Below are 14,503 nucleotides of genomic sequence, written 5' to 3'. Positions count from 1 at the left end.
TCCTGCTTCCACCATTCAGGCTGGCAGGCTTAGGAGTGGGAGAGCCTATCGTAACCTGGCCAGACTCAGCTAGCTCCCGCCCTCGGTCTATTTAAGCCTGCACTTCCTGTCCCTCGGTGCTTGTTATTGCTTTTGTTTCTTTCCTTGTGGTTCCTGGCCCGGCTACAGCTCTTGCTATTTTTGATCCTGCTCCATACCGACCCTGGCTTACCGACTACTCTTCTGCTTTTCGTTTTGTACCTCGCACACTCCTGGCTTGACTCGGCTCGTTCACCACTCTGGTTGCTCACGGTGTTGCCGTGGGCAACGGCCCCTTTTCCTTGCTTGTGTTCCTTGTATGTTTGTCGTGCACTTACTGAGCGCAGGGACCGCCGCCCAGTTGTACCCCGTCGCCTAGGGCGGGTCGTTGCAAGTAGGCAGGGACAGAGTGGCGGGTAGATTAGGGCTCACTTGTCCGTCTCCCTACCCCCTGCCGTTACATAATAACAAGCCCATACCTAGTCTACCCCTGGTCCCTGACACCACTATGGATCCCCGTGAGACCCTGGCTCAGCAAATGCAGGGTCTCTCCCTACAGGTCCAGGCCTTGGCTCAGAGGGTCAACCAGCCTGATGCTACCCTGGTAGTTCCCCGCACCGCACCTCTTGAACCCCACCTCAAGTTGCCCGACCGGTTCTCAGGGGACCGGAGGACTTTTCTCTCCTTTCGGGAGAGTTGTAGGCTTTACTTTCGTTTAAAGCCTCATTCCTCAGGTTCTGAGAGCCAGCGGGTGGGTATAATTATGTCCCGGCTCCAGGAAGGGCCCCAAGAGTGGGCCTTCTCCTTGGCTCCTGACGCCCCTGAACTTTCCTCCGTTGATTGTTTCTTTTCTGCTCTCGGACTTATTTATGACGAGACTGACAGGACTGCCTTTGCCGAGAGTCAGCTGGTGACCTTAAGTCAGGGTAAGAGACCTGTTGAGGAGTATTGCTCTGACTTTCGGAAGTGGTGCGTAGCTTCTCGGTGGAATGACCCTGCCTTAAGGTGCCAGTTTAGGTTGGGTCTGTCGAATGCCCTGAAAGACCTGCTAGTTAGCTATCCCTCTTGTGACTCCCTAGACCAGGTTATGGCTTTAGCGATACGACTTGACCGACGTCTCAGGGAACGACAACGTGAACGTTTATGTGTTTTCTCCTCCGACTCCCCCATGATGCCTCCCGAAGCTCCGTTGCTTCGTTCCTCCCCGAAAGATTCAGAGATACCTATGCAACTCGGGGCCTCCGTGTCCCCCCAACAACGTAGAGAATTCCGCAGGAAGAATGGTCTCTGCTTCTACTGTGGGGACGACAAGCATCCAGTGAACAACTGTCCTAAGCGTAAGGTTGCAGCCAGAGAACTTCCGCGTCTAAGTGATCATCGGGGAGGTCACTTGGGCGCACAGGTATTTCCCGTAAATATGAAACGTACTAAGATCTTGCTTCCCTTTCAGGTCTCTTTTGGTGGTAGGTCTGCTACCGGCAGTGCTTTCGTGGATTCAGGGTCCTCTACTAATATCATGTCTGTGGAATTTGCTATGTCCCTTGCTATGCCTCTTATTGATTTGCCTAAACCTGTCCCGGTAGTGGGTATCGACGCCACTCCTCTTGCTAATGGTTATTTTACACAGCATACCCCTGTTTTTGAACTCCTTGTTGGCTCCATGCATTTGGAGCAATGCTCTGTACTGTTGATGCAGGGATTATCGTACGATTTGGTGCTAGGTCTTCCCTGGTTGCAGTTGCATAATCCTACGTTTGACTGGAATACTGGGGAGCTAACCAAATGGGGTAATGAATGTTGTACGTCATGTTTTTCTGTTAATTCTATTTCTCCCCCTAAGGAGGCGAATACGCTACCCGAGTTTGTTCAGGACTTCGCTGATGTTTTCTCTAGGGAGGCCTCCGAAGTGTTACCTCCTCATAGAGAATACGATTGCGCTATCGAATTGGTACCAGGAGCTAAGCTTCCTAAGGGTAGGATATTTAATCTTTCTTGTCCCGAACGTGAAGCTATGAGAGTGTATATCCAGGAATCCCTGGCCAAGGGTTACATTCGTCCCTCTTCTTCTCCGGTAGGTGCTGGCTTCTTCTTCGTGGGGAAGAAGGATGGTGGTCTTAGGCCATGCATTGACTACCGTAGCCTGAATAAGGTCACGGTAAGGAACCAGTATCCCCTTCCTTTGATTCCTGATCTCTTTAATCAGGTTCAGGGGGCCCAATGGTTTTCTAAATTGGATCTACGGGGGGCGTATAACCTTATTCGCATCAAAGAGGGGGATGAGTGGAAGACTGCGTTTAACACGCCCGAAGGCCATTTCGAATACCTCGTCATGCCCTTTGGGTTGTGTAATGCCCCTGCGGTCTTCCAGAATTTCATAAATGAGATTTTGAGAAATTACCTGGGGATTTTTCTGGTAGTGTACCTTGATGACATACTGGTGTTTTCCAAGGACTGGTCCTCCCACGTGGAGCATGTCAGGAAGGTGCTCCAGGTCCTTCGGGAAAATAAACTGTTTGCCAAAACCGAAAAATGTGTGTTTGGGGTACAGGAGATTCCATTTTTGGGTCAAATCCTCACTCCTCATGAATTCCGCATGGACCCCGCCAAGGTTCAGGCTGTGGCGGAATGGGTCCAACCTGCCTCCCTGAAGGCGTTACAGTGTTTTTTGGGGTTTGCTAATTATTACAGGAGATTTATTGCTAACTTCTCGGTCATCGCTAAGCCCCTTACGGACCTCACTCGCAAAGGTGCTGATCTCCTCCACTGGCCTCCTGAGGCTGTCCAGGCTTTTGAGGTCCTTAAGAAGTGCTTTGTCTCGGCCCCGGTGCTGGTTCAGCCCAACCAAATGGAGCCATTTATCGTGGAAGTTGACGCATCTGAGGTGGGAGTGGGGGCTGTCTTGTCCCAGGGTACCAGGTCCCTCACCCATCTCCGCCCCTGTGCCTACTTCTCCAGGAAGTTTTCGCCAACTGAAAGTAACTATGATATTGGCAACCGCGAACTCTTAGCCATTAAATGGGCATTTGAAGAGTGGCGCCACTTCCTGGAGGGGGCTAGGCACCAGGTAACGGTCCTTACCGACCACAAGAATCTGGTGTTCCTAGAATCTGCCCGGAGGCTAAACCCGAGACAAGCTCGATGGGCGTTATTTTTTACCAGATTCAATTTTTTGGTTACCTATAGGGCTGGGTCTAAAAATATTAAGGCTGATGCACTGTCGCGTAGCTTCATGGCCAGCCCTCCTTCGGAGGAAGATCCTGCTTGTATTTTGCCTCCAGGTATAATCATTTCCTCGATCGATTCTGATTTAGTCTCTGAAATTGCTGCTGATCAAGGTGCAGCTCCCGGGAACCTTCCTGAGAACAAGCTGTTTGTTCCCCTGCAATTCCGGCTAAGGGTACTTAGGGAAAATCATGACTCCGCACTATCTGGCCATCCAGGCATCCTGGGTACCAAACACCTAATTACCAGAAATTATTGGTGGCCTGGGTTGCCTAAAGACGTTAAGGCCTACGTCGCCGCTTGTGAGGTTTGTGCTAGGTCCAAGACTCCCAGGTCCCGACCAGCGGGCTTACTGCGTTCGTTGCCCATTCCCCAGAGACCTTGGACACATATCTCCATGGATTTTATCACCGATTTGCCTCCATCCCAAGGCAAGTCGGTGGTATGGGTGGTGGTGGACCGCTTCAGTAAGATGTGCCACTTTGTGCCCCTCAAGAAACTACCCAACGCCAAAACGTTGGCTACCTTGTTTGTCAAACACATCCTGCGTCTCCATGGGGTCCCTGTCAATATTGTTTCGGACAGAGGGGTACAATTTGTTTCATTGTTTTGGAGAGCCTTCTGTATGAAGTTGGGGATTGATCTGTCCTTCTCCTCTGCCTTCCATCCTGAAACCAATGGCCAAACGGAGAGGACTAATCAGTCTCTAGAACAATACTTAAGGTGTTTTGTCTCTGACTGTCAATTTGATTGGGTCTCTTTCATTCCCCTCGCCGAATTTTCCCTTAATAACCGGGTCAGTAACTCGTCTGGGGTCTCTCCTTTTTTTTGTAATTTTGGGTTTAATCCACGGTTCTCCTCCGTTTCACCTGGTAGTTCCAACAATCCTGAGGTAGAGGTCGTTCATCGGGAACTGTGCACAGTCTGGGCCCAGGTTCAGAAAAACCTAGAGGTGTCCCAGAGCGTACAAAAAACTCAGGCTGATAAAAAACGTTCTGCTAACCCCCTGTTTATGGTCGGGGATCTGGTGTGGTTGTCGTCTAGGAACTTGCGTCTCAAGGTTCCGTCCAAGAAGTTTGCTCCCCGGTTTATTGGGCCGTATAAGGTCATTGAGGTCCTCAATCCTGTCTCCTTCCGGCTGGAGTTACCCCCGTCTTTTCGTATACACGACGTGTTTCATGCCTCCCTCCTCAAACGCTGCTCCCCGTCCTTGGCTCCCTCGAGGAGACCTCCTGTTCCCATCCTCACCCCGGAGGGGGTGGAATTCGAGGTGGCCAGGATTGTGGACAGCAAGATGGTCCAAGGCTCCCTCCAGTACCTGGTCCATTGGAGAGGATACGGGCCCGAGGAGAGGACTTGGGTACCCGCCCGGGATGTTCACGCTGGGGTATTGGTCAGGAGGTTCCACCTGCGTTTCCCCAGTAAGCCAGGTCCACTTAGAAAGGGTCCGGTGGCCCCTCATAAAAGGGGGGGTACTGTAAAGGATCTGCCAGGCACTGCGGGGTTAACTCCCAGAACTAATCAGTCAGCACCTGAGAATACATCCCTGAGACTGACTCCTGCTTCCACCATTCAGGCTGGCAGGCTTAGGAGTGGGAGAGCCTATCGTAACCTGGCCAGACTCAGCTAGCTCCCGCCCTCGGTCTATTTAAGCCTGCACTTCCTGTCCCTCGGTGCTTGTTATTGCTTTTGTTTCTTTCCTTGTGGTTCCTGGCCCGGCTACAGCTCCTGCTATTTTTGATCCTGCTCCATACCGACCCTGGCTTACCGACTACTCTTCTGCTTTTCGTTTTGTACCTCGCACACTCCTGGCTTGACTCGGCTCGTTCACCACTCTGGTTGCTCACGGTGTTGCCGTGGGCAACGGCCCCTTTTCCTTGCTTGTGTTCCTTGTATGTTTGTCGTGTTTGTCGTGCACTTACTGAGCGCAGGGACCGCCGCCCAGTTGTACCCCGTCGCCTAGGGCGGGTCGTTGCAAGTAGGCAGGGACAGAGTGGCGGGTAGATTAGGGCTCACTTGTCCGTCTCCCTACCCCCTGCCGTTACAAATATCAGTAAGCACCTTTCCTGTTTCATATTAACTACTTCTTCTTCTGATTGCTTTAAAACTTCCGTCATTGTTTCCAGTTCATTTTCCAAACGGCACGATCTTCTTCTGTAATTTTCTACGGTTCTTCTCACTTCTGTGATCTCTTCCTGTAACTGCTTGCACCTCTGTTGGGAATCTGTCACTGCCTCATTGTTCTCCCTTAGATCCTTTGTAAGTCTAAAAGATTAAAGAAAAACGAATATGAAATCTAAGGAATCACATAAATCACATGTTGGTCTATCAGTAGAGTTATACAGCAGTGATGAGACTGAAATCATGTCCCTCAATCTCTCTGACCAGTCAAATCATTACATTTTGTAATTGTACCTGGAGAAATTGGTATCTCTAGCTATTTCTCCTAATTTATATAGCCAAGAATTGAAAACAATTTGTTTTTGGACAGTGGCACACATTTCTGTTGCTTTTTCTCTTTCCAGCAACACACTATATGTGACATTAAAAGGGGTTGTCCATCGGCTGTAATCTACAGGGGAACCCAGCAGCAAGTGTTCCAGTCCCCTACAGCTACTCTCTGCCTTGGCTTATTGATAGAAATGATGAAGGAGTGACTCTATTCTACTAACTCCTATCCAGACAACCTCTTTAAATGGGTTGTCCAGTCCAAAAATATTGTGCTGATCGGTCGGGGTCCGACTCCCGGCACCCCTGCTGATAAGCTGTTTTGAAGAGGAGAAGGCTGTAATACTGTGAACCACCGCTACAAGTGTGTCGGCGATTCACTGTACGTACAGATAAGGAATGAAGGGGAAACAGCGCCCGTACGAATGCTGCAACCCCTTCAAAACAGCTGATTGGCGGGAGTGCCGGGAGTCGGACCTCGACCGATCAGCTATTGATGGCCTAACAATGACCAAAAAATTAAAGGGATTGTGCAGTTTCAGCAAATTAATGTTATCTTTTGTATAATTAAAAGTTATATAATTTTTCAATATACTTTCTATGTTAATTTCTTACAGTTTTCAAGATCTCTGCTTCTTGTTATTCTGTCCTGGTCATGTGACAGACACACAGGTGCACGGCTCGTTACAGTTACACTATGTGTATCAGAGCTGTGTCTTCTAACAAGCCATGCACCTGTGTGTCCATCACATGACCATGGACAGAATTTTATCTACTGGAAGTAACCAATGAATATTCCCACAGAATAACAAACTAGAAAAGATCTTGAAAACCGTGAGGAAATAATTCAGAAAGTATATTGGAGAATTGTATAACTTTGAATTATACAAAAACAAACATTAATTTGCTTAACCTTTCAACAATTCAAAGTCACGGCCAGTAATTGATAAATCAGGACTGAATATATCTGCATAGGAAAAAGAGAGGAGTTGATTGTTTATTTTGCCCCACTCTGATATAAGTGATCTGCTTGTAGTTTCGCTTTCTCTTTAGGCCTTGTTCACACGGCGCTAAAAAAAACCTGATGTGCGCTAGCGTTTTTATAAACCGCTTTTTAAAATACAGGTGTTTTCGGATGCGTATTGCGTTTTTGACGCGTAATTAGGACTCCCATTGACTATGGGAATTAGGCGCGTTAATTGACCTTACGCTTCTTTTTAAACAAGCGAGTGTAAAAAAAAACGCGTTGTATGCACTACAATGCGTTTTCCAATTGAGGTCAATGGGAAGCTTAAAGCATGCGTTTTTCACGAGTTTTTCGGCGCGTACAAAGAGTCAAAAACATGTCAAATACATGCCGTGTGAACAAGGCCTTACTGTGTCCATAAAAATATGACGGAATAACACAAATATTAACCCCTTCCTAATGCAGTCACTTTTGACCTTCCCTACAGAGCCCTAGGGTATGTTCACACGCAGTGACCAAAAACATCTGAAAATACGGGACTGTTTTCAGGCGAAAACAGCTCCTGATTTTCGGACGTTTTTGTAGCAACTCGGGTTTTTCGCAGCGTATTTTACGGCCGTTATTGGAGCTGTTTTTCAATGGAGCCAATGAAAAACGGCTCCAAAAACGTCCCAAGAAGTGACATGCACTTCTTTTTCGCGGGCGTCTTTTTACGAGCCATACAGCGACGTGTAAATTTACACCTCGTGGGAACAGAACACAGTGAAACCCATTGCAAGCAATGGGCAGATGTTTGTAGGCGTATTAGGGGCGTTATTTCAGGCGTAATTCGAGGCGTAAAATGCCCGAATTACGTCTGAAAACACTGCGTGTGAACATACCCTTATTTTTCACATCTGACATGTGTCACTTTATGTGGTAACAACTTTGGAATGCTTTTACCTATACAAGCAATTCTGAGATTGTTTTCTCGTGACACATTGTACTTTAAGTTAGTGGTAAAATTTGGTCGATCCATTCAGTATTTAATTGTGAAAAACACAAAAATTTGGATAAAAATTGCAAAAATTAGCATTTTTCTAAATTTAAATGTATCTGCTTGTAAAAAGATAGTAATGCCACACATTATACTTGCTAATTAACATTTGACCCAACAGGTGTTTCAAAATTCCTTTTTCTTTAATAAGACGTAGCTTTAGCTCAAAATTGTTAATTTTCTCAACAAATAAAGGAAAAAAAGAACCCCAACATTTGTAAAACAACTTCTCTGGAGTACGAAAATACCCCATAAGTGGTCATAAACTGCAGTTTTGGAACACGGCAGGGCTCAGAAGAGAAGGAGGGCCATTTGGCTTTTGGGAGCTCATATTTTGCTGGATTGGTTTCTTAACACCATGTCGCTTTTGCAAAGCCCCTGAGGGACATGTACAGTGGAAACTACCCAAAAGTGACTTCATTTACGAAACTACACCCCTACACAGGGGTGTAGTGAACATTTTGACCCCACAGGTGTTTCATAGATGTTATTAGAATTGGGCAGTGAAGGTGCTGCGGATTATCCTCTTGTAGATAATGTAACTTGGATTGGTTTGTATGCCGATCTTTAGCTGAATTAACTCATGTATCTCTGGTGTAACGCCTGTTTCTTTACTAATGTCCTTGTCTCGATATAATGATGTATATGCACATTAACGCTTCAATATTGTCATTTGGTTGACTTATGTTACTTACTTCAAATTTTCAATGTACTTGTATAGTGTACGATTGCTATAATTGGAAAACTCTAAATGAAAATCTATTGATTTAAAGAATGAAAATAAAAATAAAACATTTTCTTCAATAAGACGTAGCCTTAGCGCAACATTTTTCATTTTCTCAACAAATAAAGGAGAAAAAACACTGCAACATTTGTAAAGCAATTTCTCCCGAGTACAGCAATACCCCATATGTGGTCAAACTGCTGTTTGGGCACACAGTAGGGCTCAGAAGGGAAAGAGCGCCATTTGGCTTTTGGAGTGCAGATTTTTCTGGATTGGTTTCTGGTTGCTATGTCGCATTTGTTAAGCCCCAGTGCGACCAAAACAGTGGAAACCCCCCAGAAGTGACCCTATTTTGGAAACGACACCCCTCAATATATTCACCTAGGGGTGTAGTGAGCATGTTAACCCCACAGGTGTTTTCCAGAAATTAGTGTGCACTCAATGTTGCAGAGTGAAAATGGGAATTTTTCCATAGATATGCCAATATGTGGTGCCCATCTTGTTCCACCATAACAAGGCAGCTCTCTAAATTATTATGCTGTGTTTCCCGGTTTTAGAATCACCCTACATTTGACCCTAATCTTTTGCCTGGACATTAGACAGGGCTCAGGAGTGAAAGTATACCATGAGAAATTGAGGCCAAATTTGGCGATTTACAAAGTATTGGTTCACAATTGCAGAGGCTCTGATTTTAAATAATAAAAGAAACCCATGAGAAGTGACCCCATTTTGGAAACTACACCACTCAAGGCATTTATTAAGGGTGTAGTGAGCATTTTCACCCCACAGGTCTTTTCCATAAATGAATGCGCTGCGGATGGTGCAAAGGAAAAATTAAAATTTTTCCCTAGATATGCCATTTCAGTGGCAAATATGTCGTGCCCAGCTTATGCCACTGGAGACACACCCCCCAAAAATTGTTAAAAGGGTTCTTCCGGGTATGTCTATGCCATATATGTAGAAGTAAAACGGCTGTTTGGGCACACAGTAGGTCTCAGAAGGGAGGGAGCACCATTTGGCTTTTGGAGCGTGGATTTTGCTTGGTAGTAGTTTTGTTTAGAGTTTTACCGGTATTTAGTTTATAATGTGTGGGTATATGTAAGCTGGGGAGGGTACATCAGGGACATAGTCAGGTGGTATAATAATGGGGTAAAAAAAAACAATAAAATAATCCATAGATGTGTGTTACGCTGTGAAGCAATCCTTTATGCACAGGCCAGTGTCGCACTAATAAATGGTGTCCTTTCTTATCTCCCTTTCGGGCCACACTCCGCACCTTTGCAGTTTGGGGAAGTTTGCTGGGAAGTGTTGTCCTGGTATAATATGGGCACCCTTGCTTCCAGCAGATATGTTTGGGCCCTCCCCTTCCTGATTCCCTAATTTTAGGGCCTTGATAAATCACCTTTTGGAACAGAAGAAATGTTCCCCTCAGGCCCGCACAACTGCATATTGTAATGCCCATTGCAGTGGGCCGTCAGGTTCACTCACGTCCTGACGGCTGCAGCCATGGATCAGTAAACGCTGGCCCGCATCTCCTCCTCAGGAGACACCAGCGCTCACTTCCACTTCACTGGGTCCCGTAGGGTGCGCACATGAATTAAAGTACCAAATTAGCCCATGAGCACCCTGGACTATAAGAAGGGCCCAGCCCCTGCCTGCAATGCCTGAGCATGGTTGGCGTTACCTATGTTTGTCTCTGCAAATGGTCCCTTAGTGGTTCCTAGTTCCCAGTGTTCCTGTTCCTGCTCCCTGTATCCTGTGTCCCGTGCTATCCAGAACCAAGTGCCATATTGAGTTGGAGTCATGCTGCGCTAAGTACTACGCCTGTCCTGTTACACCACGCCTGGTGTCTGCCTGCTGCCTTAGTCTCATCCGAGCCTGTCTTGCTGCTGTTCGAAGTTGCCACAGGTACACCTATTTGAACTATAGACTTTGACCTGTGCCCTGTAGGCCAGCTGCCATACCGTTAAGGCGGTACGGCCCAGTGGGTCCACGCACCCAACGTGACACATATTCTTTCTTTCCTGACTTATTGGAGCCTTAACAACTTTTATTTTTTCATAGACGTAGTGGTAAGAGGGCTGTTTTTTTGCGGGACGAACTGTAGTTATTATTGGTACTATTTTGGGGTACATGCGACTTTTTGATCAAGTTGACCAAAAAACAGCAATTCTGGCATGTGTTAGAAATTACATGTTAACTTTACTCTGCGGGTCAGTACGATTCCGTCGATACCAAATTTATAGCACTTTTTTATGTTTTACAACTTTTTGCACAATAAGATTACTTTTGTAAAAATAATGTTTTTTTTTCAGTTGCTATGTTGTGAGAACCATGACTTTTTAATTTTTTTCTTCGACAGAGCAATATGAGAGCTTGTTTTTTGCAAGACGAGCTATAGTTTTTATAGGTACTATTTTTGGACACGTGACTTTTTGATTCTGGCATTGATTTTTACAGGGTTTTTTTTTACGCTGTTCACCGCGTGAATAAATATTATAATATTTTTATAGTTCAGGCCGTTATGGTCGTGGGGATACCAAATATGTATGGTTTATTTATTTATTTCAATAATAAAGGACTTGATAAGAGAAAAAGGGCGATTGTGTTTTATTTTATTACTTTAAATTTTATTATATTTTTTCCAACTTTTTTTTTCACTTTGTTTTAGTCCCACTAGGGGACTTGAAAGTCCAACTGTCTGATACATTTTCTAATACATTGCACTACCTATGTAGTGCAATGTATTAGATCTGTCAGCTGTTCACTGAAAGCAAGCCGATTAGGCTTCGCCTCTGGGCGGGACCTAATCGGCTTCCGTAATGGCAGAGCAGGAGGCCATTGTTAGGCCTCCTGTTGCCATAGCAGTAGTCGGCAGCCCTGCGATCGAATGGCAGAGCTGTCGATTTGCTACCAACTGCTAAGATGCAGAGATCGCTGCATCTAAGGGGTTAATGGTAGGGATCGGAGCTAGTTCCGGTTCCTGCCATTACAGGAGGGTGTCAGCTGTAACATACAGCTGGCACCCACCGCTGGTGACACTGACTCAGCCCCTCAGCTCCATCTTCCTGTCGGCTACGGAAGTAGTTTAGGCCCCGCCTCCAGGCGGGGCCTGGAAGGCTTCCGTACTTGGCAGACCTGGAGGGAAGTATTAGGCTGAGTTCACACTGAGTTTTTTGCAGGCAGAAAATTTTCGCTGCGTTTTTCGCCCGCGGCCATTGAGCGCCACGGGCATTGATGTCAATGGGAGGTCAGAGGCGTAAACGTCCGAAGATAGGGCATGTCGCTTCTTTTTACCAAAAGCGTTTTTTACCGCTCTCGGTAAAAAAACGCATCTGCCTCCTATTGAAATCAATGGGAGGCATTTTCGGCCGTTTTTTGGCGCATTTTCTGACGCGGTTTCCACGTAAAAAAACTCAGTGTGACCAGGGCCTTAGGCCTCCGGTTCCCATTGCAGCCACTGGCACCCCAGCAATTTCGTTGCTGGGGTGGCAATGAGCTGAAAACACCTTAAATGCAGCGAATAGTGGGTGTCGGAGCTAAATTACAGCAGCGTGTCACCGACTCAGCTTCTGAGCCTGTGTCCACCATTTGCCATATGAATACGGATGAATACGATTGCCAAAATTAAGGCGGCAGGGTACAGCATTTGTAAGGGGGCGACCGGCACAGCAGCTTAGAACTGTCGTCCGACTGTAATAGCAGCCGTGGTCTGTGCTGCTATTACAAAACTCCCTGTGCTAAAATCTCCCACCTCCAGCCCACCTTCTCTGCTCTTCACACAACCTCTCCTCCTCCTCCTGCTGTTGCCATTCGGGACGTGAGGGTGGGGGTGGGGAGACAGTTGGCAGGCTCTGTGTCAGACTGTCAGCAGAAGTGCTGGAGTGACGAATCTCACCCCATCAATCTGCCTTCACAAATATCCTACATAAAAAAGTAAGTGCACGTGTGTTTACAATGTGTACTTTATATGTGTATAATGTGTGCGTGTAATGTGCCTGTGCCTATTTGTGTGTCTGTGATGTGTACATATGTATACATATGTGTATATATAGTGTATATATAGTGTGTAATGTGTTCATGTGTGTGTATATAGTGTGTGATGTGTTCATGTGTGTATATAGAGTGTGTGATGTGTTCATGTGTGTGTATATAGTGTGTGATGTGTTCATGTGTGTATATATATAGTGTGTGATGTGTTCATGTGTGTATATATCGTGTGGAGAGCGCTATAGCTGTTGTATTTATTTTACTCGTAGTTTAAATAATGCAGATTTTACCAATGGATTTCGTTGTGGTAAGGGCTCGTCCACACGCTCCTGAATTGCTGCGTTTTTTTCCGCCCGGAAATTTGTCCATTAAAAAACGCAGCAGAATACAGTAGCAGAATAGTGGATGAGATTTAACAAATCTCATCCACACGCTGAGTAAAATTTCCAAGCCAAAATTGACCTGCGGTGCATAATTTACAGACCGCAGCATGTCAATTCCTGCTACGAAAAATTTGCAGAATTGCTGCGTTTTTCATAGGAGATGTCTCCATCTCCTAACATTGGGAAAAACGCAGCAATTTACGCAGCATTTACTGCCACAAACACCACAGGAAATGGTGCGTTTTTGCCACAGCGGAAAGCCTTTGACTTTCAAATGGAATTGCTGCAGAAATTTTCTGCAGCAATTCCGTTGTGTGTGGACAAGCCCTAAATCCGCAGCATAAGGGCTTCTCCACACGTATTGGAATTGCTGCAGAAAATGGTGCGTATTTTGCTGCGTTTTTCTCAATGTTGGGGGATGGTGACATCTCCTCTGAAAAACGCAGCAATTCATTCCACTTTCTTGTCAGAAATTTTACGCAGCGTGTGGATAGGATTTGATAAATCTCAGGTAATGTGTCGAGGACCACCTATCACACAATAATATGAACAGATCACATTGGTGTACACCACCCAATAAAGCTATATATATATGAGGGAAGGGAAAGAAGAAACAAGTATGTGATCTAATAATAATTAACTTTTATTAATATGCATTAAAATAGACAATTTCACTAAGTCCAATGGTGCAATCTGGTATGTGTGAGTGACCCCCAAACTCACATACCAATTGGCCATATATTGTATGGTATAATGATGTTATAAATTATGGATTGTTATACTATCAGTTGTGTTCAAGTGGAGAACGCATGAGCTTCTATGCTGCCAGGGTAGCAAGCTATGTTGTCAGTCAAATCAAATCAATCATATTAGTAAAGTCGGTCGATTGTAAGTTAAAACTGACAGTATGAATTGCTCTGTAGAAGAAGCCAGAATGATGGCGAAACGCGCGTCGGGTGCTCAGTACTTTTAATGTCTCCTTGGTGCAACACATGGCCTTAGCTGCCATACTTAGGCCAATCGATTGTTAACCTACCACCTACTTCTACTGCACGGCTGACAGCCGTCAGCTGTCTAGCTTACAGCACGGCTGTGTTGTCAGCGCAGCGCACCCTGCTGTGATTTACTAGCAGCTGGGTGTGTCTTTTCATCTAGCCGCTACGCTCCAATTCGACCGCCGGTGAACTCGCCGTGCGGTCTTCTCACTGCTGCCTACCCCGTTTATCTACGAGAGTAGGGCTATTGCCTTGTAGGACTGCTTGTCCTGCGGGGTCATTTTGACATCTCAGCGCCGGAGGCTTTCGCTCCGCTCTGAGATTCAGTGCACACGCTAGGTCTGACTCTGCTCACAGCGGAGTCGTACTCTGGAACGGTGTCGTGAGTTTGTGGGTCACTCACACATACCAGATTGCACCATTGGACTTTTAGTGAAATTGTCTATTTTAATGCATATTAATAAAAGTTAATTATTATTAGATCACATACTTTTTTCTTCTTTCCCTTCCCTCATATATTTGATAAAATCTCACCCACTTTGCTGCTACTGTATTTTGCGTATTTTCCATCCGCAATTCCGGAAGGAAAATATGCAGCAATTCCATTACGTGTGAACAAGCCCTAATGCAGTAGCAGGAGAGTGGGTGAGATTTGAACAAATCTCACCCACATGATGAGCGGAAAAAAATGCTCAGAAATTGACCTGCGGTCCGTTTTTT

General features: G+C 45.8%; 1 protein-coding gene across 1 annotated transcript in view; it reads right to left on the bottom strand.

Annotated features, from left to right (window-relative positions):
- Positions 1-14,503, bottom strand: part of LOC142760462 (uncharacterized) — a 66,670-nt gene that overhangs the window by 38,843 nt on the left and 13,324 nt on the right. The window contains exon 3 of the mRNA XM_075863653.1: positions 5,302-5,505. Within this exon, the coding sequence (XP_075719768.1) occupies positions 5,302-5,505 (204 nt within the window). The remainder of the gene's footprint in view (positions 1-5,301; positions 5,506-14,503) is intronic.

Source organism: Rhinoderma darwinii, chromosome 4 (assembly GCF_050947455.1).
Source record: "Rhinoderma darwinii isolate aRhiDar2 chromosome 4, aRhiDar2.hap1, whole genome shotgun sequence".
In the NCBI taxonomy this organism is placed as follows: domain Eukaryota; kingdom Metazoa; phylum Chordata; class Amphibia; order Anura; family Rhinodermatidae; genus Rhinoderma; species Rhinoderma darwinii.
This window is presented reverse-complemented; position numbering and strand designations above follow the sequence as displayed.